The 20,662-nt window shown below is 40.6% G+C and overlaps 4 protein-coding genes across 5 annotated transcripts; 2 read left to right on the forward strand and 2 right to left on the reverse strand.

Moving 5' to 3' along the window:
* Positions 1-14: 14 nt before the first annotated feature.
* On the forward strand, positions 15-4,544 carry LOC145698361 (uncharacterized). The gene is made up of 8 exons (XM_081775564.1): positions 15-805; positions 851-927; positions 971-1,061; positions 1,124-1,189; positions 1,306-1,446; positions 3,892-3,927; positions 4,029-4,204; positions 4,317-4,544. Exons 1-8 carry the CDS (start codon positions 25-27, stop codon positions 4,335-4,337), a joined length of 1,389 nt encoding a protein of 462 aa, XP_081631690.1. The 5' UTR covers positions 15-24; the 3' UTR covers positions 4,338-4,544.
* LOC145698344 (uncharacterized) lies at positions 4,311-7,282 on the forward strand. 2 transcript variants are annotated; one of them, XM_081775553.1, is made up of 10 exons: positions 4,311-4,341; positions 4,579-4,731; positions 4,778-5,733; positions 5,771-5,937; positions 5,977-6,220; positions 6,270-6,520; positions 6,565-6,633; positions 6,678-6,810; positions 6,856-7,032; positions 7,073-7,282. In XM_081775553.1, exons 2-10 carry the CDS (start codon positions 4,610-4,612, stop codon positions 7,114-7,116), a joined length of 2,163 nt encoding a protein of 720 aa, XP_081631679.1. In that variant the 5' UTR covers positions 4,311-4,341; positions 4,579-4,609; the 3' UTR covers positions 7,117-7,282. The 2 variants fall into 2 exon arrangements, with proteins under 2 accessions (XP_081631679.1, XP_081631672.1); XM_081775546.1 differs by having other exon boundaries at positions 6,261-6,520; positions 7,073-7,280.
* Positions 7,283-8,639: 1,357 nt separating this feature from the next.
* Positions 8,640-10,184, reverse strand: LOC145705156 (uncharacterized). The gene is made up of 5 exons (XM_081782615.1): positions 10,004-10,184; positions 9,830-9,959; positions 9,673-9,745; positions 9,151-9,329; positions 8,640-9,062 (listed from the first exon to the last, which is right to left on the reverse strand). Exons 1-5 carry the CDS (start codon positions 10,086-10,088, stop codon positions 8,705-8,707), a joined length of 825 nt encoding a protein of 274 aa, XP_081638741.1. The 5' UTR covers positions 10,089-10,184; the 3' UTR covers positions 8,640-8,704.
* Positions 10,185-17,690: 7,506 nt separating this feature from the next.
* LOC145712097 (uncharacterized) lies at positions 17,691-20,433 on the reverse strand. Its single transcript, XM_081789783.1, has 9 exons — positions 20,070-20,433; positions 19,881-19,971; positions 19,660-19,843; positions 19,099-19,545; positions 18,901-19,057; positions 18,692-18,851; positions 18,460-18,654; positions 18,106-18,222; positions 17,691-18,059 (listed from the first exon to the last, which is right to left on the reverse strand). The coding sequence occupies exons 1-9, from the start codon at positions 20,333-20,335 to the stop codon at positions 17,934-17,936; spliced, it is 1,743 nt and encodes a 580-aa protein (XP_081645909.1). The 5' UTR covers positions 20,336-20,433; the 3' UTR covers positions 17,691-17,933.
* Between the last annotated feature and the right edge of the window lie 229 nt (positions 20,434-20,662).

Below are 20,662 nucleotides of genomic sequence, written 5' to 3' on the forward strand. Positions count from 1 at the left end.
TATTGTTTCAGTAATGAGCTTGTAATGGATCAACGAGCAGTTCAACAACTTTTGCTCCAGCAGCTTCAATCTACTGGAGCTTCTGAAGAGGCGCAATCTGTTCCTCAACCAGAGCTCAACAGCCTGGCTCTCCAAGCGCGTCACTGGGCCGTAGCTCAGCAGCGAAAACAAGAATACGATGAGCAACAGCGACAGCAGCAAGCGCAATGGGAAGCTCAAAAGCAGCGTCAGGAGTATCAGCGTCAAATGCAACTCCAACAGCAGCAGCAACAACAAAGAAATCATCAAAATCGGGGTGGAATGTGGCCTAATCACCAGGACCAGCATCAGCAGTACCAGCCTCGAGGATTTAATGGCAACCATTCATATCAACAACGCCCAAGACATGGAGGAAATCATCCCGGAAGAGGCAATTACCAGCAGAATCACCAGCAACAGAATCAGCCTCGCTTTCAAAATACCCCTCGCTTTGAGCCGCAATTCAATCCACAAAGACACAATGCTCCCACTCAGCGACGACCAAGTCATAATAACTCTTACTCTCAGAATCGCCCGACTCCGCAAAGAAATCAAATTCCAAAGGATCTAACTGCCGATCCTGATCAGGCGAAAAACTTGCCCAAGTGGATGAAAGAAGAAATCGCACGAATTCAGTCGACAAAGCCAGTTGAGGACCTAAAAGAAATGGAAACGCACCAAAACGAAGACCTTCAGAAGCTTGCTGACGCTAGTTCTGATGAAAATGAAGAAGAAGAGGAAGAAGATTGGAAAGAAGAAGTTCGAAAATTATCGAAAGATCAACAGGGTAACTTCATGAGAAGCATGAATGCTTTTTTAATTGATTTTTTAGAATCCGATCCAGAATTGTCTGACTCAGAAGATGTCCTCATTCGTAAGTTAACCCCGGAACAAATCCAGGATGTCAAGGTAACGTGAGTAACTGGTCGTTATCTTCCCTGTTGAATTACAGACTGATATTCTACGCTCTTCTCTTCAAAACATTCTCCTTTCGGTAACGGATGATTTTATCGGTAAAATTTGTCGCAACGCTCTCAGCCGAGGTAGGTCATTTTTTCGTAGCAGCTGAGCTACTTGAATGATGGAGATGAAAGCTTGATTTCAGCCAGCTCGGGGCAAAACACCTCTAAAAGCCAAAATTCGGCAGGGTTAGGTGGACTGATGGGTTACGGTAAGTTCAAACCACCACTATTTCCATTTATCCACCAACAATCACCGAGTTTACGTTTTTGCGACTATCATCCTTATTGACTATTTTGTCTCGGCTCTTCTATGATGATTTTCTAGGCTCCGGCTCCTCGGATGACTCTGATGATGAGGAGTCTGATAAAAATGACTCCGACTGGTCCGTCGACTCTGAAAAAATCCGTAAAAAGCGCAAAATCTTTGATCGTGAGCAAAGAAAGCGACTTAAGCAATTCAACATAGGTAGGAGAGACTATCCAGAGTAGCATGTAAAACAGAGAGAGTGAGGGTTAACATGAACTTGTCTTGATCGACAATCAGTAGCAGTTCAGTACCCATAGGACGGAAAAAATCCAAATTTGAAAAAAACTTTTTTTTTGGAACTTCAATTTTTCATTGCTACCATCGAATTCCCCATATTTGAAAACCTAGAAAAAAATTATTTGTTTAGACAGGAGGTCTTCTAAATCTTTTCTAACTATTATTTAAAAGAGCAAAAATGCCCTTCAGGAAAAGCTTCTTTTGAGAGGGTTGCCGGATTTTTTCTTTTGATTTCTTTATTGGTTCATCAAGAGACAAATCTAGGACAGTCGGCAAACCAAAGAAAATAAGAAAGTTTCGATGTCTTCATGCTTAAAATAGGCATTTAAAAACGTGAAATTCGTCAAAAACAACGAGAAACGTGAAAAAACGCTGGACGGTCAGTAATCGGCATTCTATTGAGCAAAAAAAGTCGAACAAGTCAAAGGGAAGATATTTCGATATAAATGCCTATCGAAATATATTTATATATATTAATCTTTTAGATCTCCTCTTTCAATATACACAGATTCGACTATTTCGCCTTTTTTCAATCAAATGAATTATCTAGGCTTCTTCGAAACCCAGCACGACTAATTTTTCAAGAAAATTATTATTTTTGAATGCTTAAAAATAACCATTTATTTCAAAGATGGTCAAAATCTTGGGGCCTCCAGTCTGATTTTTCTCGTGCTGGTTCAAATAGAGTCACTTATCATGTGCACAAAATTTCATGCGTTTTGAAGTGCAGCGCGACTATTAAAAGTATAAATTATTAGATAAGCTTTTATCAGCGCTAGAATCTGATTTTTTCGAGCCTCCAAGCTAATTCCTCTTAACCGAAGTTTGGTTACTGTCAGGTACCCGCATGCAAAATTTCATACAATTCGAGACGCAGCGCGACCCTTTTTGACTTAATTGTATCGAAATTTTATAAAAATAGCCATTTATAAGTAAGTTTTGGCCCTAGAATCCGATTTTTAAAGGCCTCCAATCTAATTTTTGGAAAGCGAAGTAAACTGAGTACATTCTATCATATTGCAAAATTTCAATCGATTTGAGGCGCAGCGCGACCATTTTTTTACAAAAAATTTAAAGAAATAGGCATTTATAATTTTATTTTGGCCCGAGGATCAAAATTTGGAGGGCCTCCAACCCAATTTCTCTCAAGCGTGGTAAAATGAGTGTTTTCTATCTGTCTACAAAATTTTAATCGATTTGAGACGCAGCGCGATCAATTTTCTTTGATAACTTACTTTATAGTGGTTATAATTATTATTTTTTGTAAAAAAATGGTCGCGCTGCGCCTCAAATCGATTGAAATTTTGCAATATGATAGAATGTACTCAGTTTACTTCGCTTTCCAAAAATTAGATTGGAGGCCTTTAAAAATCGGATTCTAGGGCCAAAACTTACTTATAAATGGCTATTTTTATAAAATTTCGATACAATTAAGTCAAAAAGGGTCGCGCTGCGTCTCGAATTGTATGAAATTTTGCATGCGGGTACCTGACAGTAACCAAACTTCGGTTAAGAGGAATTAGCTTGGAGGCTCGAAAAAATCAGATTCTAGCGCTGATAAAAGCTTATCTAATAATTTATACTTTTAATAGTCGCGCTGCACTTCAAAACGCATGAAATTTTGTGCACATGATAAGTGACTCTATTTGAACCAGCACGAGAAAAATCAGACTGGAGGCCCCAAGATTTTGACCATCTTTGAAATAAATGGTTATTTTTAAGCATTCAAAAATAATAATTTTCTTGAAAAATTAGTCGTGCTGGGTTTCGAAGAAGCCTAGATAATTCATTTGATTGAAAAAAGGCGAAATAGTCGAATCTGTGTATATTGAAAGAGGAGATCTAAAAGATTAATATATATAAATATATTTCGATAGGCATTTATATCGAAATATCTTCCCTTTGACTTGTTCGACTTTTTTTGCTCAATAGAATGCCGATTACTGACCGTCCAGCGTTTTTTCACGTTTCTCGTTGTTTTTGACGAATTTCACGTTTTTAAATGCCTATTTTAAGCATGAAGACATCGAAACTTTCTTATTTTCTTTGGTTTGCCGACTGTCCTAGACTTGTCTCTTGATGAACCAATAAAGAAATCAAAAGAAAAAATCCGGCAACCCTCTCAAAAGAAGCTTTTCCTGAAGGGCATTTTTGCTCTTTTAAATAATAGTTAGAAAAGATTTAGAAGACCTCCTGTCTAAACAAATAATTTTTTTCTAGGTTTTCAAATATGGGGAATTCGATGGTAGCAATGAAAAATTGAAGTTCCAAAAAAAAAGTTTTTTTCAAATTTGGATTTTTTCCGTCCATATGACTGTCAGATGAGACAGAGGGTAGCAAGATTGAATTTTTTAACAGTTTTTGTAGGGTCGGAGGATAGCTCAAGTACAGACGATGAATCTCAGGAATGGTTTTTGGAAGATACGATAAGCATTTAAAAGATTATCAACTTCAATGTGGTAAAGTTGGGATTCCACGTTAATTTCAACCAAAAACCGAGCAAAAGGAATCATCGAGGTACTCATCCCCGGCCCGTAGACGACAGCGCACGCGTTCTCGCTCACGGTCGAGATCTCGTTCTAAAAAGAGCTCCAAAAAGGACCGCAAGCGCTCTAGGCGCAGTAGATCTCGCAGTAATTCGAGGTCTAACCGCGATTACAGGGAGAAAAAGGCACGCGAGGCACTGGTTTCAATGTTTTCTAGAGTTTCTAGAGTATTATTTGTTAGTTAATTCGTGGAATTTCATGTCATTAGTTTTAACGCAACAAATCGATTTTGAAACCGGAACTAAGAGAAAATCTCGGCGGCACTGAATTGGTAAAAATTCTTTTTTTGTAAAAAATACTGTTGGGCATTATTTATCCTAAGTCACTTCAAAAGTCAATTTTCAAAGTAAAAACGCGGCATTCTAAAGAATCATACAAAAATCACATTTTTCCTTTAGGATTTATTCATTTTGGTAGAAATAATTTAATATCAACTTTCACCTGCTCACATGTAACTAAACTCAATTTACAGATCTTTAACAAAGTGTAACGATTTAACTGTTTTCAGATGGCTTGAATAAGACTCGAACAGGACGTAAATGACAATATATGGCCAGGGTCCGCAGACTGTGAGAGTCGGCGGACACGTTTACGCCGTCAATATCACCAAAAGCCAGATGGAAGCGCGGAATATCGACAGAGAGCGAGCGCGCCAGCTCAGGTAAGATAACTCAATTAGGAACGGGTTGTGATTGTGCTCTTTCTAGTCGGGAAACATCACGGAGGCGGCGCGCTTTGCAAGACCGCCGAGCTCAGATGGAAGCCAAAGAGGAAGCCGCCCGTAAATCTGAACTGCAAAAGCGTCGAGAACGCCAGCGTGATGTGACCGAGCGATACCAGCGTGGAATGATCCCCATGCGCCGTCGATTTGGTTCGCCGCTACTGCAGAAGAGCTACACCGCTCCGGAACTCAATGTACAGCAGAATTTACACAGTTTGTCTGACACCCGCTTCCAAAGTCCCTTTGCTTCTGGCCGAAAAGATTTAACAGAAGAAGATGCCATCAAAGCTGCTCAATCGAGAAAAGCTTATTTCGACAATCTGACTAAGCGCGCTAGAACTCCTTCGGCGACGAAAAGAGAAGAGATCCCGAATCCGATGCCAAGCTCAAGACAAGCAGCAGTGCGACGAAGGCATTCACAAGAAGTTCAGGAGCTTTCTGATTTCGTTCCGAAGCCACCTCTCTATCCAAAGCCTAAATCAGCATGGAATGATTCCGATCGTCGCGTTCCACCAGAAGAAGATTCCTATAAAGATGCCTCGGTAGAAGATGAAATCGACGAGGTAGAGGATTCATCAGACGATGATCAAGCAGAATCAATCGAGGATGAAACGATTCAAGAAACGAATGAAAACGAAACCTTTGATGTCGAGCCAGAAAAAGCTCACCTCGTTATCAACCGCTGCTCAACCCCAGAAGTGGAGGATGCGCCTGTGAAAATCGTCAAGCCAGCTCCACCAGTAACAGTGACAGCGACAGTTCAAGTCCCATCGCCTCCGAATGGAAGCAGACCTAACGCAGTCGATCCGAGGAAGCAAAATTTGTTGAAGAAGCTCTCTGACTCATCTATAAAGGCTGAATCAGTTATTGAATTCAACTCAATGTCGAGGATCAACGAGACTGTTGAGGAGGTTCCGAAAGTGACAGCTATACAGCCAAAAGGTATTTCCTCCTTGTTTTCATCAGCTTGATTTTTTAGGAATTCTGAAAAAGAAGAGGTCTCAGAGAAGAGTCGTTTCAGCAGCAGGAAATCGTGGCATCATCGCAGCATCAATTCGGGACTCATTGGAGATGTCGAAAAAAGCTGTCGAGGATGAAAAAGTGGAGGCTCCAAGAAACGTGCGATGGGACAAGCTGTATTACAACGTAAGTTCTTTCAGCTGAAACTATCAATAATGGCTTCAGGATAACACAACCGCTGAATTTGGTGCTGATGGTAAAGCAGTAACAGCCGAAGAAAAGACTAAGAAAAAGAATCCCCGTCGAGTCAAGCTGAAAAACTCGAAGAGTTCGATCGACAAGAAGAGCTCGACGAAATCAAGCTCGCCGAGTTCAAAAGCACCGTCAAAAGTGAAGAAAGCAAAGAAGGCGCCAAAAGTGACCGTTACTCCTCAACCGCCTCCATCGCAAATGCAATCTTATCATTCTGGTAACTCTTTATTACTGAAATTTTTGCTCATTTCGTTTAGCTTATTCAGTGACACCGTTCCCATCATCAGGCACTCAGCTTAAAACTGACTATCCTCAGTACCAACCAGCACCTCCCAAAGTCCCTCGACCAGATCCAGTCTCGAGAACGCCAATGCCACCGACAGTTCCTAAGCCGTTGATTTCAAGGACACAGATTTTGAGAACGAAGAAAACAGCCCCTGTGACGAATCCAGTTAAAGTCATGCACCCGAAGCAGTCCAGGCCTGATCAGCGAATGATGATTAACTCCAACAATCAGGTAAGAAAGTGGCTTGTCTTCCTTGATTTTCATTTGAATTTTAGACCAATATCAATATCGGAAGTGTAGAAATCTCACCAGAACCTGCTCTCAACCGAACTCCAACTGATAATGTATGCTCTTTCATGTCTAAAAAGGCATTAAATTTTACTTTCAGGATATCAACTGGCTCTGGGAGCGAGTACGAGCCGTGCTAGAAAGTCAGCAACAAAAACGACCAAAGAGTTCAACGGTTTACCGACCAAAACCATCGAGTAATCCAACAATGTCCAAGACCCGTCCGCATTCTGGTAAGCATTAGATCTGAGAAACTTTTCTGTAGAACACTTTTCTAGCGCATGTTCTTGATTCCAACCAAGCCTTCCTCGTAGCTGAGCATTTGGCGCAGCAGGGTATTCCCAACGATCGAATAATGACCGTGTTGAATCCAGCTACGACGACAATCTCGATGGAAGAAGCACAGATTGAGCAGTCGCTTCAGAGACTTGATGAAAGACTACATAACATCCAAGGTACAAAATCCTATAAAAACTTTCTCTAACAAAGCACTAGAAAACGTAGGATACAACGGTATCGTCTTCCACAATCGCCATTGAACCTGAATCTTTTGAAAAATGTCCCTTCAACAACAAAATGTGCCTTTTTTCTCAAATGCTTCCAATTCAACAAATAATGTTTATGTTTATAAGTTCTATTCTTCCCTCTGTCAATACGACAATCTTTATTTTTATACACACAGATTTTTAATAATAATAAATTTATTTATTTTATAAAACCGAAAGTTATTTTTGTGAACGTTCGAAAATAGCTTGAGAAAATTGTTTCTCTTGTTGCAGGTCTCAATTATATACCATGATTGCCAAGCGAAGCAGAAAAATATGGGGCCAAAATTAAAGCTCATGAAAGATTCTTGATCAAAGCGCTTGAGAAGCCTTAAAATGCTCAATTTGCGCTGCTCTGCCAGTTTTTATAGATTTACCATTCAATCCTAACCAGGAATTGTGCCAACAAAAAAATTTGAGTACCAAAAACATTTCGAAAAATCTAACTTGAGGGGCGGGAATGGTTGTTTGGATGGCTATGTAAAAATGTGAAAAATTTAACAAAGGCGTTGCGAAATAGCCGAAATATGGACCGGAAGGTGTTCGCATTTGTGTTTCCGTGAAGTCGGACATTCCGGCTTCGATTTCTTGTGGAACTTTTGGCGGCCATAGAAAGTTGTATATAAAGATGCCTAATATTCACGCTAGACAGACAGGTGGGCCCAAAACCGAGATGAAACCAGGTGCTTGAGGAAACCAACGCCTTCCAAAATTGTATAATCGCTTCCGTTATTTCTCCCACAACCGGCGAAATGATTTGCGCGTTTACAAATCCACGAAAATCGCGTAATTTCTGAATATGGCGCCCGCGATATAACTTTTCAAATCTCGCCTAAATCCATCCTGATCCTTGTCGTTTTCGAATAACGGGCGTCTTACGAATTGATGCCATATTTTTAATATTCAAATGCGAAGGAGGTAATTACAGTTCTTTCGGAACAGCCAAACATTCGCAAAGCTTCCCTAAATAAAGATAAGCGCTTCCAAAATCAAATCCAAATTTCCATGTCAAAACAAAGTACGCTTCTCGCGAACTTGGCAAGTGAAGATGATTGTTGTTTTTGGTAGGCTCGAGATTTCCGAATTCATTAACAAGTGCTCTTCCCAAAAATTTCAAGTTTCTCCAGTCTACCAGTCTACATTGACGAAATGATAAAGCCCACTCGAAAGTGAAATTTCAAGTGCCGCGGAAAGCAGCCAGACAGGCTCCGAAATGCATATAATTAAATTCACTTGATTTTTATTCAAGAAGCCCGATCTTAAACCACTATTTAAATTCGATCCAAATCACTAGATTGCTTTCGAAAATCTTCCCTCACGGGATAGAGCCAGTAATGACCTTTAATTTTATTGCTCTGTAACTGCTTCTACAAAATTTCAGTAATTGTTTATTCTTTATAAATCAAGATTTTATCGACTACCTGTACAACTGTTTAACCTTTGAATCGGATAATAGACTTTTGCCCTTATTCTTTTACCAATTTTGCAACACACTGAAATAGAGGAAACTCAAGAAATATTTTTTATCGACATTTATTCACAACAAAAATAGACCGGCGCAGATAATTTCTTATAAACAATTTCATGCTATGGAGAGTCGTTTCTTGATCAAATTCGGGATCTTTGCGAAAACAGCGATTGCACTCCTGCGTCGCTTCATGCTCCTCTGACTTTTCTCAGCTATCAGCTGATCAGCGTTCGACAGGTCTTTCTGGCTGATGATGGATTCGGAGATGTCGGAGGCGCTCATTTCAGCGCTCGAGTTTCCGCTGGGCGTCATGCAGGAAGCACTTCGTTTTGTCCGGACTTGCAAGGCTGGCTCGGGCTTGGCCGGTTTGGATGGGAGAAAGGAGGGGTAGGAGGAAATGTTCTTAGGGCGGATCGATGTTTGTTGAAGAAGGCAGCCAAGCCAGCGTCGTCGCTCGGTTCGATCTTTGTATCTGAATTGGACTTTAGAAACAAAAATTTTTTGGGTAACTATTCGATGAAATATTTTAGCTTCAACTTTTTGATCAAATGATTGCTTACCTAAGGTAGTAGCAGGTGTTATCACTCAGCGTGAGCTTCAAAACTCCCCGTCCTCGGTGTCTGACTTCTCTGACTTTCGCAATGGCCAAAGAGACCCGTGACTGAAGATGAAACGTCGTCGGATCAGAGAGAGCTAGAATACCGTCTCCCACAACCAGGTGCACCCAGCGCCATTCCAGCTAAAATTTATAATCAATTGACAAGTCCTTGATTGAATCAAGCCCCGGAATGTTGCTTCACACGGCTTGATTATTTCCGAAATAAGTCCGTACATCTGTGATGTGGTTAAAAATCATCGTGGCGTAAACCCCGCCCGCTTTGCTTTTTATCTTTGCTGATACCAAAATCGCCCGGAAGTGCTCTAACAAGTTTTGGGTCCACTCTCCATCTCAGAGGAGTGAGTGCACTGGACCGAAAACGGACCGTGAAATAAATCAGAATCCAATTTTTGATCCGCCGACAAAAATGATAGATACAATAGCGCGATTCTGATGACAGGGATCAAAGTTTTGGATTTCTTACTTCTTTGAGCTGATTATCAACGGTCTCCAGCATCGTCAACTGTCGGCTGATCTGAGCCATTGTCGCAAGGGATCTGAATTTGGGATTAGGGATGTCTTTAAAAGTTGAATTTTTAGTTCAGTTTTCTTGTTTCTCATAATAATGCGATAAAAAGTACCTGATGAGTGGTTTTTTAGCTTTGGCACGAGTAATTTTTCGATTGAGCGAGCTTGAGCTGAATGTCATTTCTACATCGCTGATGACCTCAACAGACCCCTGACGGGCGAGATTTGACCTCAAGGGAGTAGCTAAAGAAATTGCTTAGATAATGCTAGAAAAGATGTTTTCTTACCGTATGAGACGATTTCGTTTTCAGGCTCTTTTGGAGCGGGCATCGAGGGAGTTCGAAAAGAAAGAGTTCTTCGAGTAAGCACCATGTTTTTCTATGATCAAGTTTCTCTCAAGATATTCAGAAGAGTCTTATAAAATTTGATTCTATTGGATTGTTGATTCGTAAAAGTACGAGGTTTGGGTCTTCCCGTAAGTTTCTTTTTGAATTGCGCGCGCTTTCGAGCGCCCTAGTCGCCTGCTATGCAGCGCCCTCCATGGTCAGCCATCTGTGGCGCGAGCTGTCATGCTCGGCTCTATGACTTTATGGGGGATCGAAGGTAAATTTGCTTAGAACTCGTAAGTATCCCTGGGAAATTTGCTTAGAAATTAACGGGATGAGATTTTATGTTGCCATCCTGTTTTGGAAGGTTAAGAATTCGCAACATTGCACAAGACTTTTGTATACAATCATCTGTCACAATAAATCATCATGTGAATGTATGGCACGAATGTGTCAATATGCTTGTCAATTTCGCCCCAATCGCTCCTCCAAATCGTATTTTTCAGTCAATAATCGTCAAGTCGCGAACAACACGAATCTATCATCCCTTTTGTCAAACCCTTGAATGGACAAATAGGCGTTCTTTTTGGACCTACGAGGAAAAGGTTCTATTGATAGGCTCACTTTTGAGAAACCGACAATTCTGAAAGGAAACTGCGGTACAAAAGCGCAAGCGAGGACAAGAATTAAGGATCCGACGCTCTTAAATCTTTGAACTGGTTGTCAGCATTCTAAAATATTGAAGACATGTAAAAGAGAAAAGGCTTTTTCCTATTTTTTTCCCCAAAAAACGACCACTAAATATATAAAATTCCAAACAAAACTTGTGTTTTGCGGTTAGATTTGAAATATTTCTTGGCGAAGGTCATCGAGCGCTGACCGCGGCTTTTACCACAAAACAGCTGGTTTGGATATTTTGTGTTTTATTGTTCTTATAAACGAGTTTCCAAGTTTTCCAAGCTATTTGAAGAATTGCTCGAATGCTTGATCCCTGAAGTCGTGAGCAGCTTCGTCGCTTCTCAAAAGTTCCCAAAGAAGTGCAGAGTCAATAGATTCAGTGGCTAATTGCGACTTGAAAGAACTTTCTCCTTTCTTGTTAGAACTTTTTCTTTGCTTGTACTTCAAGAAGCTGTAAAGGCTGTCATCTGCGTCAAAAAATCTCCGTTTCTCAAGATTTTCGGGAGATCTTTCGGACTCAGCAAAGCTCTGATGGACAAAAAATAGGATGAACGATCTGAGCCCCAACATTTTCATGATTTGCGTATAATTTTCGACATCAATGCTCTTTATTGTGCTCGTGTTTAATTAAGGATATTATCATAACAGGCGAAAAATTGAATTAATCAAGCTCAAGGTAATATTGCATCTACCAGCAGCAAGTTAAAGCATATTCGAGGAGATATAATTTTCTAAAATGTAAATACCCCTCTTCTCCGGAACTGACCGACTTCTGGCGGCTCTCCAAAACTCTGACCCGTCGGAATCCGCTCTCGCCCATTTCCGCCCTGGCTAACATGCATTCAAGCCCTATTCTACCGCCTGGGAAAATCTTTCAGAACCGCGAAATTCCGAATTTACCGTAATTAGACATCTCCATCAAAAATTCGCGAGGAATTCTTTCTCGTGGGTTTTTATCGGGCCTCCCCATCTTATAATCCTTATCGCGTGATTAAGGGCTGGGAAATAATGGGGGTACGGATAGTCACGTGATTATTTAATGCGAGAAATGATGAATTGACACGCTGAGAGGTGATAAGATGCATAAAGATGATATGCATTAATTCATGATTAGCTTCTATCTGGGGGTCAACTCAGAGCTTCTGGCGTAGGAGAATATTAAACAAGGAGAAGCATGGTGACACCCTACGATCCTTTGATCTTGACGCCTAAGAATTCAGGAACAAGAATGTATTTCTTGGGGTCCTTAAATTCCATAAATCCAAGTATTTCTTGTAAAATGTAGTCTTCGTGCTTTAGCGGCAGCATAAATTTGGCCCTTAGATAAACGAAGACTCAACTGATATAAAAATAGGTGGAGAACAAAATCAGCACCTGGATTCCTTCGTGCCCTCGCCCGAGCTGTGGGTTTTGTTTATCCGAGCATGAAAAGTCCTCTCCCATTAGATCTGGCCTTGATAACTAGAAATAATGAGGGATCACCTGCTTACTTTAATTATCTATCTTTTAAGAGGACCTTAGCAAAAGCCTCTGCGATTCGAATTTTTAAGAAAGTTTGCCTTGTTTAAATCTGTGCGCTGTTTTAAAAAATGTTTGCAAATATTTTCATCACCTCTACTTCCGCCGAATTTTTTTTTTCTTATCAGGTGCAGTTCGAAAACTCAGATTTGGATCAGTTGGCTTCCGCTCTCTTTGCCGAGAATAATCCGGGTCATTTAGCTCTGTTTTCACACAGCTTTTCCGGCTTTTTTGATAAAGATCATCAAGGAAAAGGATTTTCTGCAGTTAGAAAGTCGAACATTTCCGGATCAAGGCTTCTTTATCAAAATTAAAAAGAAACTTACTTACTGGTCACGAGAACCCTGTTCTTGATAAGTTAATTCATTCAACAAGACATTATTATATTTACAAATCTGTCAAACACCATCAATTTATCCCCTGTACCCGATTTACACGAAGAAAATAGAATTAACAAACAAGCACGCTCCCAGGAGAAGAACACGAATTATTTTATTGCGTTGACCTTAGGAGGTCAATCGCAGCAACGCTTGTCAAACTAAATCAAATTAGGGGTAAAGAAATTTCATCAAAATTGAGGCACACAGTCGTTTTATCGGGATCATTTTCTGTATTGAAGAAGAACTTTCATATTTACCAAAGCATTTCATGCTTTTATCGTTTTTCTGGTAATTTATTCAAAAACGCGTAATCATGTGATATGATACAAAGCACGTGTACAGATGTATACAGATGATAAGGCACGTATAATGAGGATTTCTTTGATGATAGTACCTTCTGATAAATGCTAGCATCTATACGATAATGAAATTGATAAACCCTTATTATAATATTCTTGATCGAAACGAGCTGATCTATCTCCATTTCCAATCTCGCATTATTTGTTTTCCCAGGCAATACCGAGGCACTGAAAAATTCCTCTGCACGTGACGGATCACGTGATGTATCTGACAGGTGCTTTTGCAGCATTTTCGCATGACAGAAAGTGTATTTCAGAATCAGTTGTGTTTTGAAACTAACAAAACATCCTCCCCTCGATTTTGTATTTTTCAAATAGTTCACTTGCAAAATAGAAGGGATGAGAAGGTTTTGGGTATTCTGGAATTATGAGGGGAAGAATAATAAACACAGTTGTTTTGACCGGGATTTACTGTACTTCCGGATTAAGAGTGCAACCCCCTGCAATGTCCTGTTTTATATCTTTATGGTATTGTCTTAGTATTTCCGCTATAAACTCAATGATCCGCTCATAAACCTTCAAAAATCAAGCTAATTTGGTCCCTAACTCAGTTGGAGATGATCTCCCGCCGAGAGGAGAGATCAAAACGCGATTGCTGGAAAAACTTTCTTTGTTCGGAAATCGAAACCCGCCTCGGTTGGTGAGGAACATTATGGCCCCGTGACTTTGATCAGGTGCACGTGATTGATCAAAATTAAGGGGAGACGGAAGGTGCGGAAAATTGACGAAGATCAAAGGACAAGCCCGTATGTTGCAACAAGTACTTATCGATAGGACTAGAGCCTTTAAGAATTATGTATAGATTTCACCAACAAGATTGGCCACAATTCTGGCATCAACCTGTTTATATCATTTTACCGAAGAAAATAAAGCACTGAGAGATTTCCTTCATCCGATTTCGCAACAAACCATCCTTTCCTCCTTTTCCAAACAGCGGGGCGGATAAAGGAGGAAAGTTTTGAAAAGGATGAAAGGACCACAATCGAGCACAGAGATCAGGGATAAGCTCGGGGTAAAGTAGAAATAAAGGAAGTGCTTGATCTTTGTGCAAAGTCATCGAGCGGACGGGTCAAAAGTTTCCGTTTCCGGAAAGGGACTCGGAAGTAAGGGCATCCACTCAAACATGACTGAGAAGAAGTTAATTTGCGCAAGATTAATCCTTCGTCAAATTCTCCGAAGATCGACAAATCAAAGAAGAAAAATGCAGCAAAACATGGTCCGCAGCTCTTCGAGTTCGAATCCCGAAGACGAAACATGTTCTTTGGCATCGAATTTTCATAAAACCCTTGAGTGTTATCTTGAACTTGAAAAGTGGAAAATGCGACAACTTCAAGGGGCTTTGACGCTTCTCATCCTCAAAATACTCGAGCTGATAATGTCACTCCTTCCGGTTCTGTCCTCTTTGCATAATTAAAATGTCTAGCTTTCGATAAAGGAAAAAAAAGTAACTTCAAAAAGAAATTTTTCAGTAACCTTCCCCGAATCGTACATAAACAAGTTAGAGGTCATGTTTTCTAAGAGCAAGCCTTTTTGTCACATCAAAGCCTTTAAACCGACAAAGGAGAAAATAAACAATAATAAAATTATTTACTCTAACAATTATTTGAATAAAGCTTTATTGCTAAAAGACCTCTTCGTTTAGTAAAAGCCTATCAACTTATTTAACCTGTACTAATTATGCTCCAAAACAAAACGCACCCACAACCTTTAACCTGTCAGCTGGCCGTGGGATGTTTTGGACAAGCAGGCTAATCTTTTTTGTTTACCTAAAAACGAGACTCTCATTAGGGAAGTTCGATTAGCGAGGCGATTTTGAGCACAAAGCTGGCTAAATCTTATCAACATTGTCGTGTGGTTAAGGCCCTGGTCAATTTGGCACTTCTCGGCTTGACGATAAAGAAAATTTTCATTCCCAGCGTTTTTACTAGACAAATCTTACGTCGTTGGATAGTTATAAAACTCTGAGTTATCAATTTCCTGTTTACAGCACAAAATTACTATCTAACCATCATCGTTTAAATTATTAGCATAAAAATGGAAAACGGGAGATACAAAAGCGAGTTTGGCTACGAGTTAGAGACGTATAAATGGAAACCAGTCGGTGAAGCTAAATTTGTTCTCTACATAAGTCACGGATACGGCGGCCGTGGAGCAGAGCTCAGCTACACCCGAGAGTTAATTCCGAAGATGTTAGACTTGGGAGGAATAGTTTACAGGAAGAAGCTTGAAAGAAAGCATTTTCTTTTTCATTTCGTGAATCTGTAGATAGCTTGTTAAAGTCACGATCACTATGCTCACGGGAAATCCGGACCCTTTGAAAGAACCCACCGGGATCGTTGTCAACTCAAGAGCTTCGATGAATCTGCGAGAGATCTTTTTGCGAGAATCGAGGCTTCTAAAGAGGAACATCCACAGCTACCAGTTATAGTGATGGGAACGTCTCTCGGTGGATTGCTGAGCCTGATTGCAATTAAAAATGATAATCTTAAAATCGATTGCCTTGTGCTTCTTGCTCCGGCTGTAGAGGTTTTAATGCTCGAATTTATTGTATTTTTATAAGAAATGAGGTTTCGAAAACAACTGCGCCTTCATGGCTAAGAGTTGTTGGAAGAATTGCGAGTTGCTGTTGTCCTTCATTAAAAACTCCGAAAGACCGTGATAATAATTTAGTCACGAGAAATAAGGTAGAATAGTTGGAGGAACCATTAGGATTCGTGTCATTTTAGATCCTCCAAAAAGCGATTGAAGAAGAAGACGCGGTTTATGGACCAAATGGAGGTTACAGTTTAGATTTTGGAGTTCGATTTCTCGATGCTCAAGAGGACGTCCGACGATGGATCAAAGCAGGATTGTTTCCAAAGAACATTTCGCTCGCGATTTTTACTGGAACAGATGACCAAGTAATCACTCCCAAAGGGTCTTATTTCTTGGAGAAGTATATTGACGGAGCCAGATTGTACACTTATGAAGGAGCCTATCATTCGCTCGTCAACGAGTTGCCAGATACTACCGAGAAGTTTTACAAAGACTTTATCAATGTTATTAATTTGGCCATTGATAAACAATAAAGTTTTAGATTCAAAAAATGCCGCTAGAAACAAGTGTCAAAGCAGATTAGTCAGGGCCCTCGCATGGGTGTTATGGGAATCTCGGAGAAGTGCTCTCAGCGCGCGCTGGATCTTTCAAGTGCTTCTAGCTGTCGAATGATCACGTGTTTGTTGCTGGGAGGGCGTTTGATCACTCGATGCGGATAATTGAGCGCATTACAAGAAGCTGTCACTTATCCGACATCTCTTAAACGGGATTAGACGATATTTAGATCGAATTAAGAAGTGTCACTCGGCGAGGTGAACCCTTAATTTCATTATAGGGATGCCGGTATATATAATCGGGATCATAAGAAACAACCTTATCTATTGCATAAAAATTGGCCAGGGTAAATAGTTGAATCCAAGTTGATCTGTATATTTCTTCGGAAATCCGCACTAGAATCTCCTGCTGGTCACCAGCCAGCCCTTGAGCCGCCCATATCCCCGAAATTTCACGGTCGAAAATCTCCGACCTAGATAACCCTTATTCAAACAATCACAATTTCGCGAGTTTAGCTTTTTCGTGAAATCGAATGTTTTCGATCGAGTGTGCAATTTTCCCTCCCCTTGAGACTAATTTTCTGTTTTGTGTATTTGCGAATGAAGCAGTTTTGGAAGGACTTGGGCGAAAATGAGGATGAGGGATGAATAGCTGCTCGAATAAAGTGGGGATTGCGCGCTTTGTCAGAAGATTTGAGGGATTGGGAGAAAATAACAAAATATCGTAATTGTTTATTGAGGGGAAAAAGGAGAAAGGGTTCTTTTCGTTCTTGGCGTTTCTAAATTTCTGAATGAAGGATGCAGACTGTTTTTACGAAGTGTATTTGCTCTCCTAAAAGTTTATCAATCCGTCTTTCCCTGAAAATTTCGTAAAACGAATCTTACCTTGAATTCATCGCCGAGCACCCCAATTGATCACCTCTCGTTGCTTGCTTCCAAACCGACCTCGTCAGTTTTACAAAAATGATCATGAAGAAAATGAAAATAACAAAAGTAAAAACGAGTGCCAGAATAAAAAAGACTCTCGCTGTGTTCGATTTGAACATTCTCAAATGACCTTCGAATGGATTTTGCCGAGAGTTAACAAGGGCGAATATTGATTTAGAAATAATTTTCTAAAGCTCTTGGCGTTGACCTGCTAATTGCTCAGTTATCTGGCGGCAGTTTCTTTTCGAATAATTATTTCAAAACTAAGTATCTATCGTCTCTGGCAGAATGAAATAGGAAGGATATCACGCTTTGATACAACCTTTGAAGTACCAGGCCTGGCTCCACTATCACTCCGTTCAGCCATGAAAAAGCGCTAGAGTTCCTCTTCTTTTCTATATCAATCAACAACGACGCAACAGAAGAGAGAACCGACCGAGATTTTAGTCATTCATGGTGAATTTTTCGTTTCTAGGATCGCGCAATGCTCAACTCCTCAAATCGCAGCGCATTGCCGATCAAATTTGCAAAGAAATCGTTGGCTTCATTGGTTCTATCTTTCTTATTTTGATGTCCATGTCGGGCTGCTACCTGATGCTTCGGATGGTGGCTAGAAGAGCGTCTGAGTCGACTACAAACGTAAATTTCCCTGTTTCAATGATGATGCAGACAACAAGACAAATGGGTAAAGAAAAGATCGAAAAGCTCAAGATTCAACAGTTTTAGAATGCATACAGAGCCCGTTCTCGAGTCCTTGCGCATCTTTCACGTACGAGAATGTTCTTAGTTTCCTGAATAAAACTACAGCAGACAATGACGAGTGTAGAAGCGCCTCCATTTTCACCTGGCCCGATTGCTTGAACTGAAATCAATCGAAATCATATCAGATGACTGTACATGAAAAGTTACTTAAAAAATAAATAAATAAAAGCAGAGAAGACTAGTAACCATCAGCAATATCAGTATCTAGTAAGTCGTACTCGAAAAGTGATCGTGGAGACAGAACAACGAGGCACATGCACACTCCAAGTCCGACGATGTGAGCGCACTGCTGGAGTAACAGAATCTAAACGGGGGTTAGTTTGGAAGGAGCGTAAAGTTCAAAAGAGTACCTTTGCCCGTGAAAGTTTCGTCGATTGCTGGCAATTAGATTCAGCGGCATTTGCTTCACCGAGCACGGCTCCGAAAGCCACATATATTGTCAATCCAAGAGCAGCCGCAGCACAGTACTAATCAATAAGTTAACTCTGCGCATAGAATCACCTCCAAAATATGAAGACAACAAGGAAAAGAAAGCTTTCAAACAACAAGAAAAGACAACTAAAGCATTAAAACACCAGCTTTAAACGTTAAACCAGCCACTTTTTGTCAAGCAAAAGCAACTTACTTGGTGCACATGAGCCCTACTAAAACCCTAAAGATCATTATTTCTACATCCGATTTTAAATAAAAAAATAGAATAATACCTGCTCTGGATTATCACAAACAAGTGGACCTTCATTGCCTCCTTCAATGCCCAAATCAACTTTGCACTCGTCTCCACCAAAGGAATGGCAGATGTCATCACAATCGTCTGCTCTGTGGATATTATGCAACAATAGTTCTCCAATGACGATTCCCAAAAAGATAGGAAGCGAGCTCAGCACATTAAATAGTAGTGCCTATTGATGGGCCCAACAAATAATAAAATAATTGCGCTTGGCGCCTGGAAGGGCCCATTTCCTCATGCGTGTTCATGCCAGAGGCCATGACCATGGCGAAGTCATTAATTTTGTGGAGGAATTCTTCGGCGCAAATAGCAATTGAGATGCCAATGCCAGCGGGAAACGAGGAATTATACGCGGCTGCTATGGCGATGCTGAAGTACAAAAAATTCACATCACGCAGTTTTTAATTCGTTTTCTTACCCGTGGACGATGTTCTCGATCGAATCACCGACGATAATGACCCAAGCAGTACTGGAAATTTGTTTGATATTTTTCCAACTTATGCCGTGTTTATGAACTTCATCATCATTTTTTCCTGCAGACTCGTTCCAATACTGACCATTATCTTCTACGATTTCTAAAACGACTTCAACGGGACATGTCAAAATTTCATGTTACCGCTTGGTCTCTCTGTGATTCTAACAGACTTTCTCGTTTCTGCTTCAGTTTTTCTCAAAATCGTTGTTCTCGTCGTATCGATAACTTTTGCTTTTTTCTGCTGATAGACTTCTTCATTGTGATTTTCGTCAAGTTCCTTCATTTCGTCCTCTTCGATCGCTAGGCTTGGGTTGAGAAATCCTCCTTGACTCGAATAGCCAGGACTGTCGGACACATCTAGGAAGCCTATCGTTTTGCGGGGCTTTTTCAGAACGCTTTTCCTCGAATTTATTTGTTTTGGCTGCTCTTTTGGCTTTGAGAAACTTGTGCCTTCGATTTTCTTTTCTTCCTTGATTTCTTCTTCTGGGACATCTACAGTCAGTGTGGCCACGGTCATTCGACTCTTTGAAACGTCAGATTGAGCTCGACTTCTTTGCTCGTCAAAGTCCAAGCCAGATAAGATGGATTCTAAGTTGGAATGTTCAAGGAAATTTTAGTAAATCACCTCGCGCGCGATCTTTCAGGTGATCCATAAAATGACGGGCGCGGAGATCAAGAATGATTCCATAAATTCAAACTGACCTGCGTATGTGTGCCTTTCAGCGGGCTCCGCACCGAATACAGAGATGACTCTATCGATGGAATGAAAAAGCCAAAATGCCACGTACATTATCGAAGCGTGAACTGGCCAGTGAGGCCACATTGCTGACTCGCAAGAGTCCATTCCAATTGCAGCAGGGAGCAGTTCGAAGATTGACATGGAAATCTATTTGATAAGAAGTGAAAAATTGGGGTTTTCTTACCAGCAAAGTGAGCGTAAATGAAGAAAGGAAGACCCTAAAGACCGCATATCGCGGACTGAACAAAATTGGCAGGCAAGTGAGCGATGTGTAACTTTTGGAAAGGCATGAAGAAGGAACTCATTTCTTATGTCATAAATGGTAATGAAGGGAAGAGAGTAAATTTTAGACTTCCTTTATCGCGCGCCCGACCTTATGAGAACGCCAACGATTGCGGAGAACATGGCGAGGATCCACTGCTGCTGCTCATTCAGTGCCGGCTTGTATCTAAGATCACAGCAGTCGCAGTTCCACGAGTCGCCGTCTTCGATATAACTGTTGTAGTAATCGCATGCTTCTTGGGTACAAAAAGAATGTTCTTGATTATCTCCACTTGCTACAACGCAAACGTCGTCTTGAATACAGTTGCCTTCATTTAATGTGCAGCAATAGTACAGTGTACTCTGCCTCAAGCCCATCTACAGATAATTACAGAGGTCTGCTTTTTTCCGCCTAAGCCGTCCTCAGAACCTTTATCGCTTCTTTAAAATCTCTTACAAAAATGAAAAAAAAGACTAGAAATTATGTGGATGTGTAAACGAATTTCGTTCGACAAATGCGTTCTCTTTTACAAATGTCACCAAGGCGGGCGCAAATTTGTATTTCAAGGACAAGTTTGCAGCCGACAATTCAACTGCCAGACATTTTGTTCTGTCCGGTACAAGTGCCTACCGTGTCCCTCCTATATTGGTCAGCTTGAAATCAACAGGTGTACTTGTGAGAAACAGAGAGTAAAGTGTTGCTTC

This window comes from Oikopleura dioica, chromosome 1, assembly GCF_907165135.1.
Source record: "Oikopleura dioica chromosome 1, OKI2018_I68_1.0, whole genome shotgun sequence".
NCBI classification, from domain to species: Eukaryota; Metazoa; Chordata; class Appendicularia; order Copelata; family Oikopleuridae; genus Oikopleura; species Oikopleura dioica.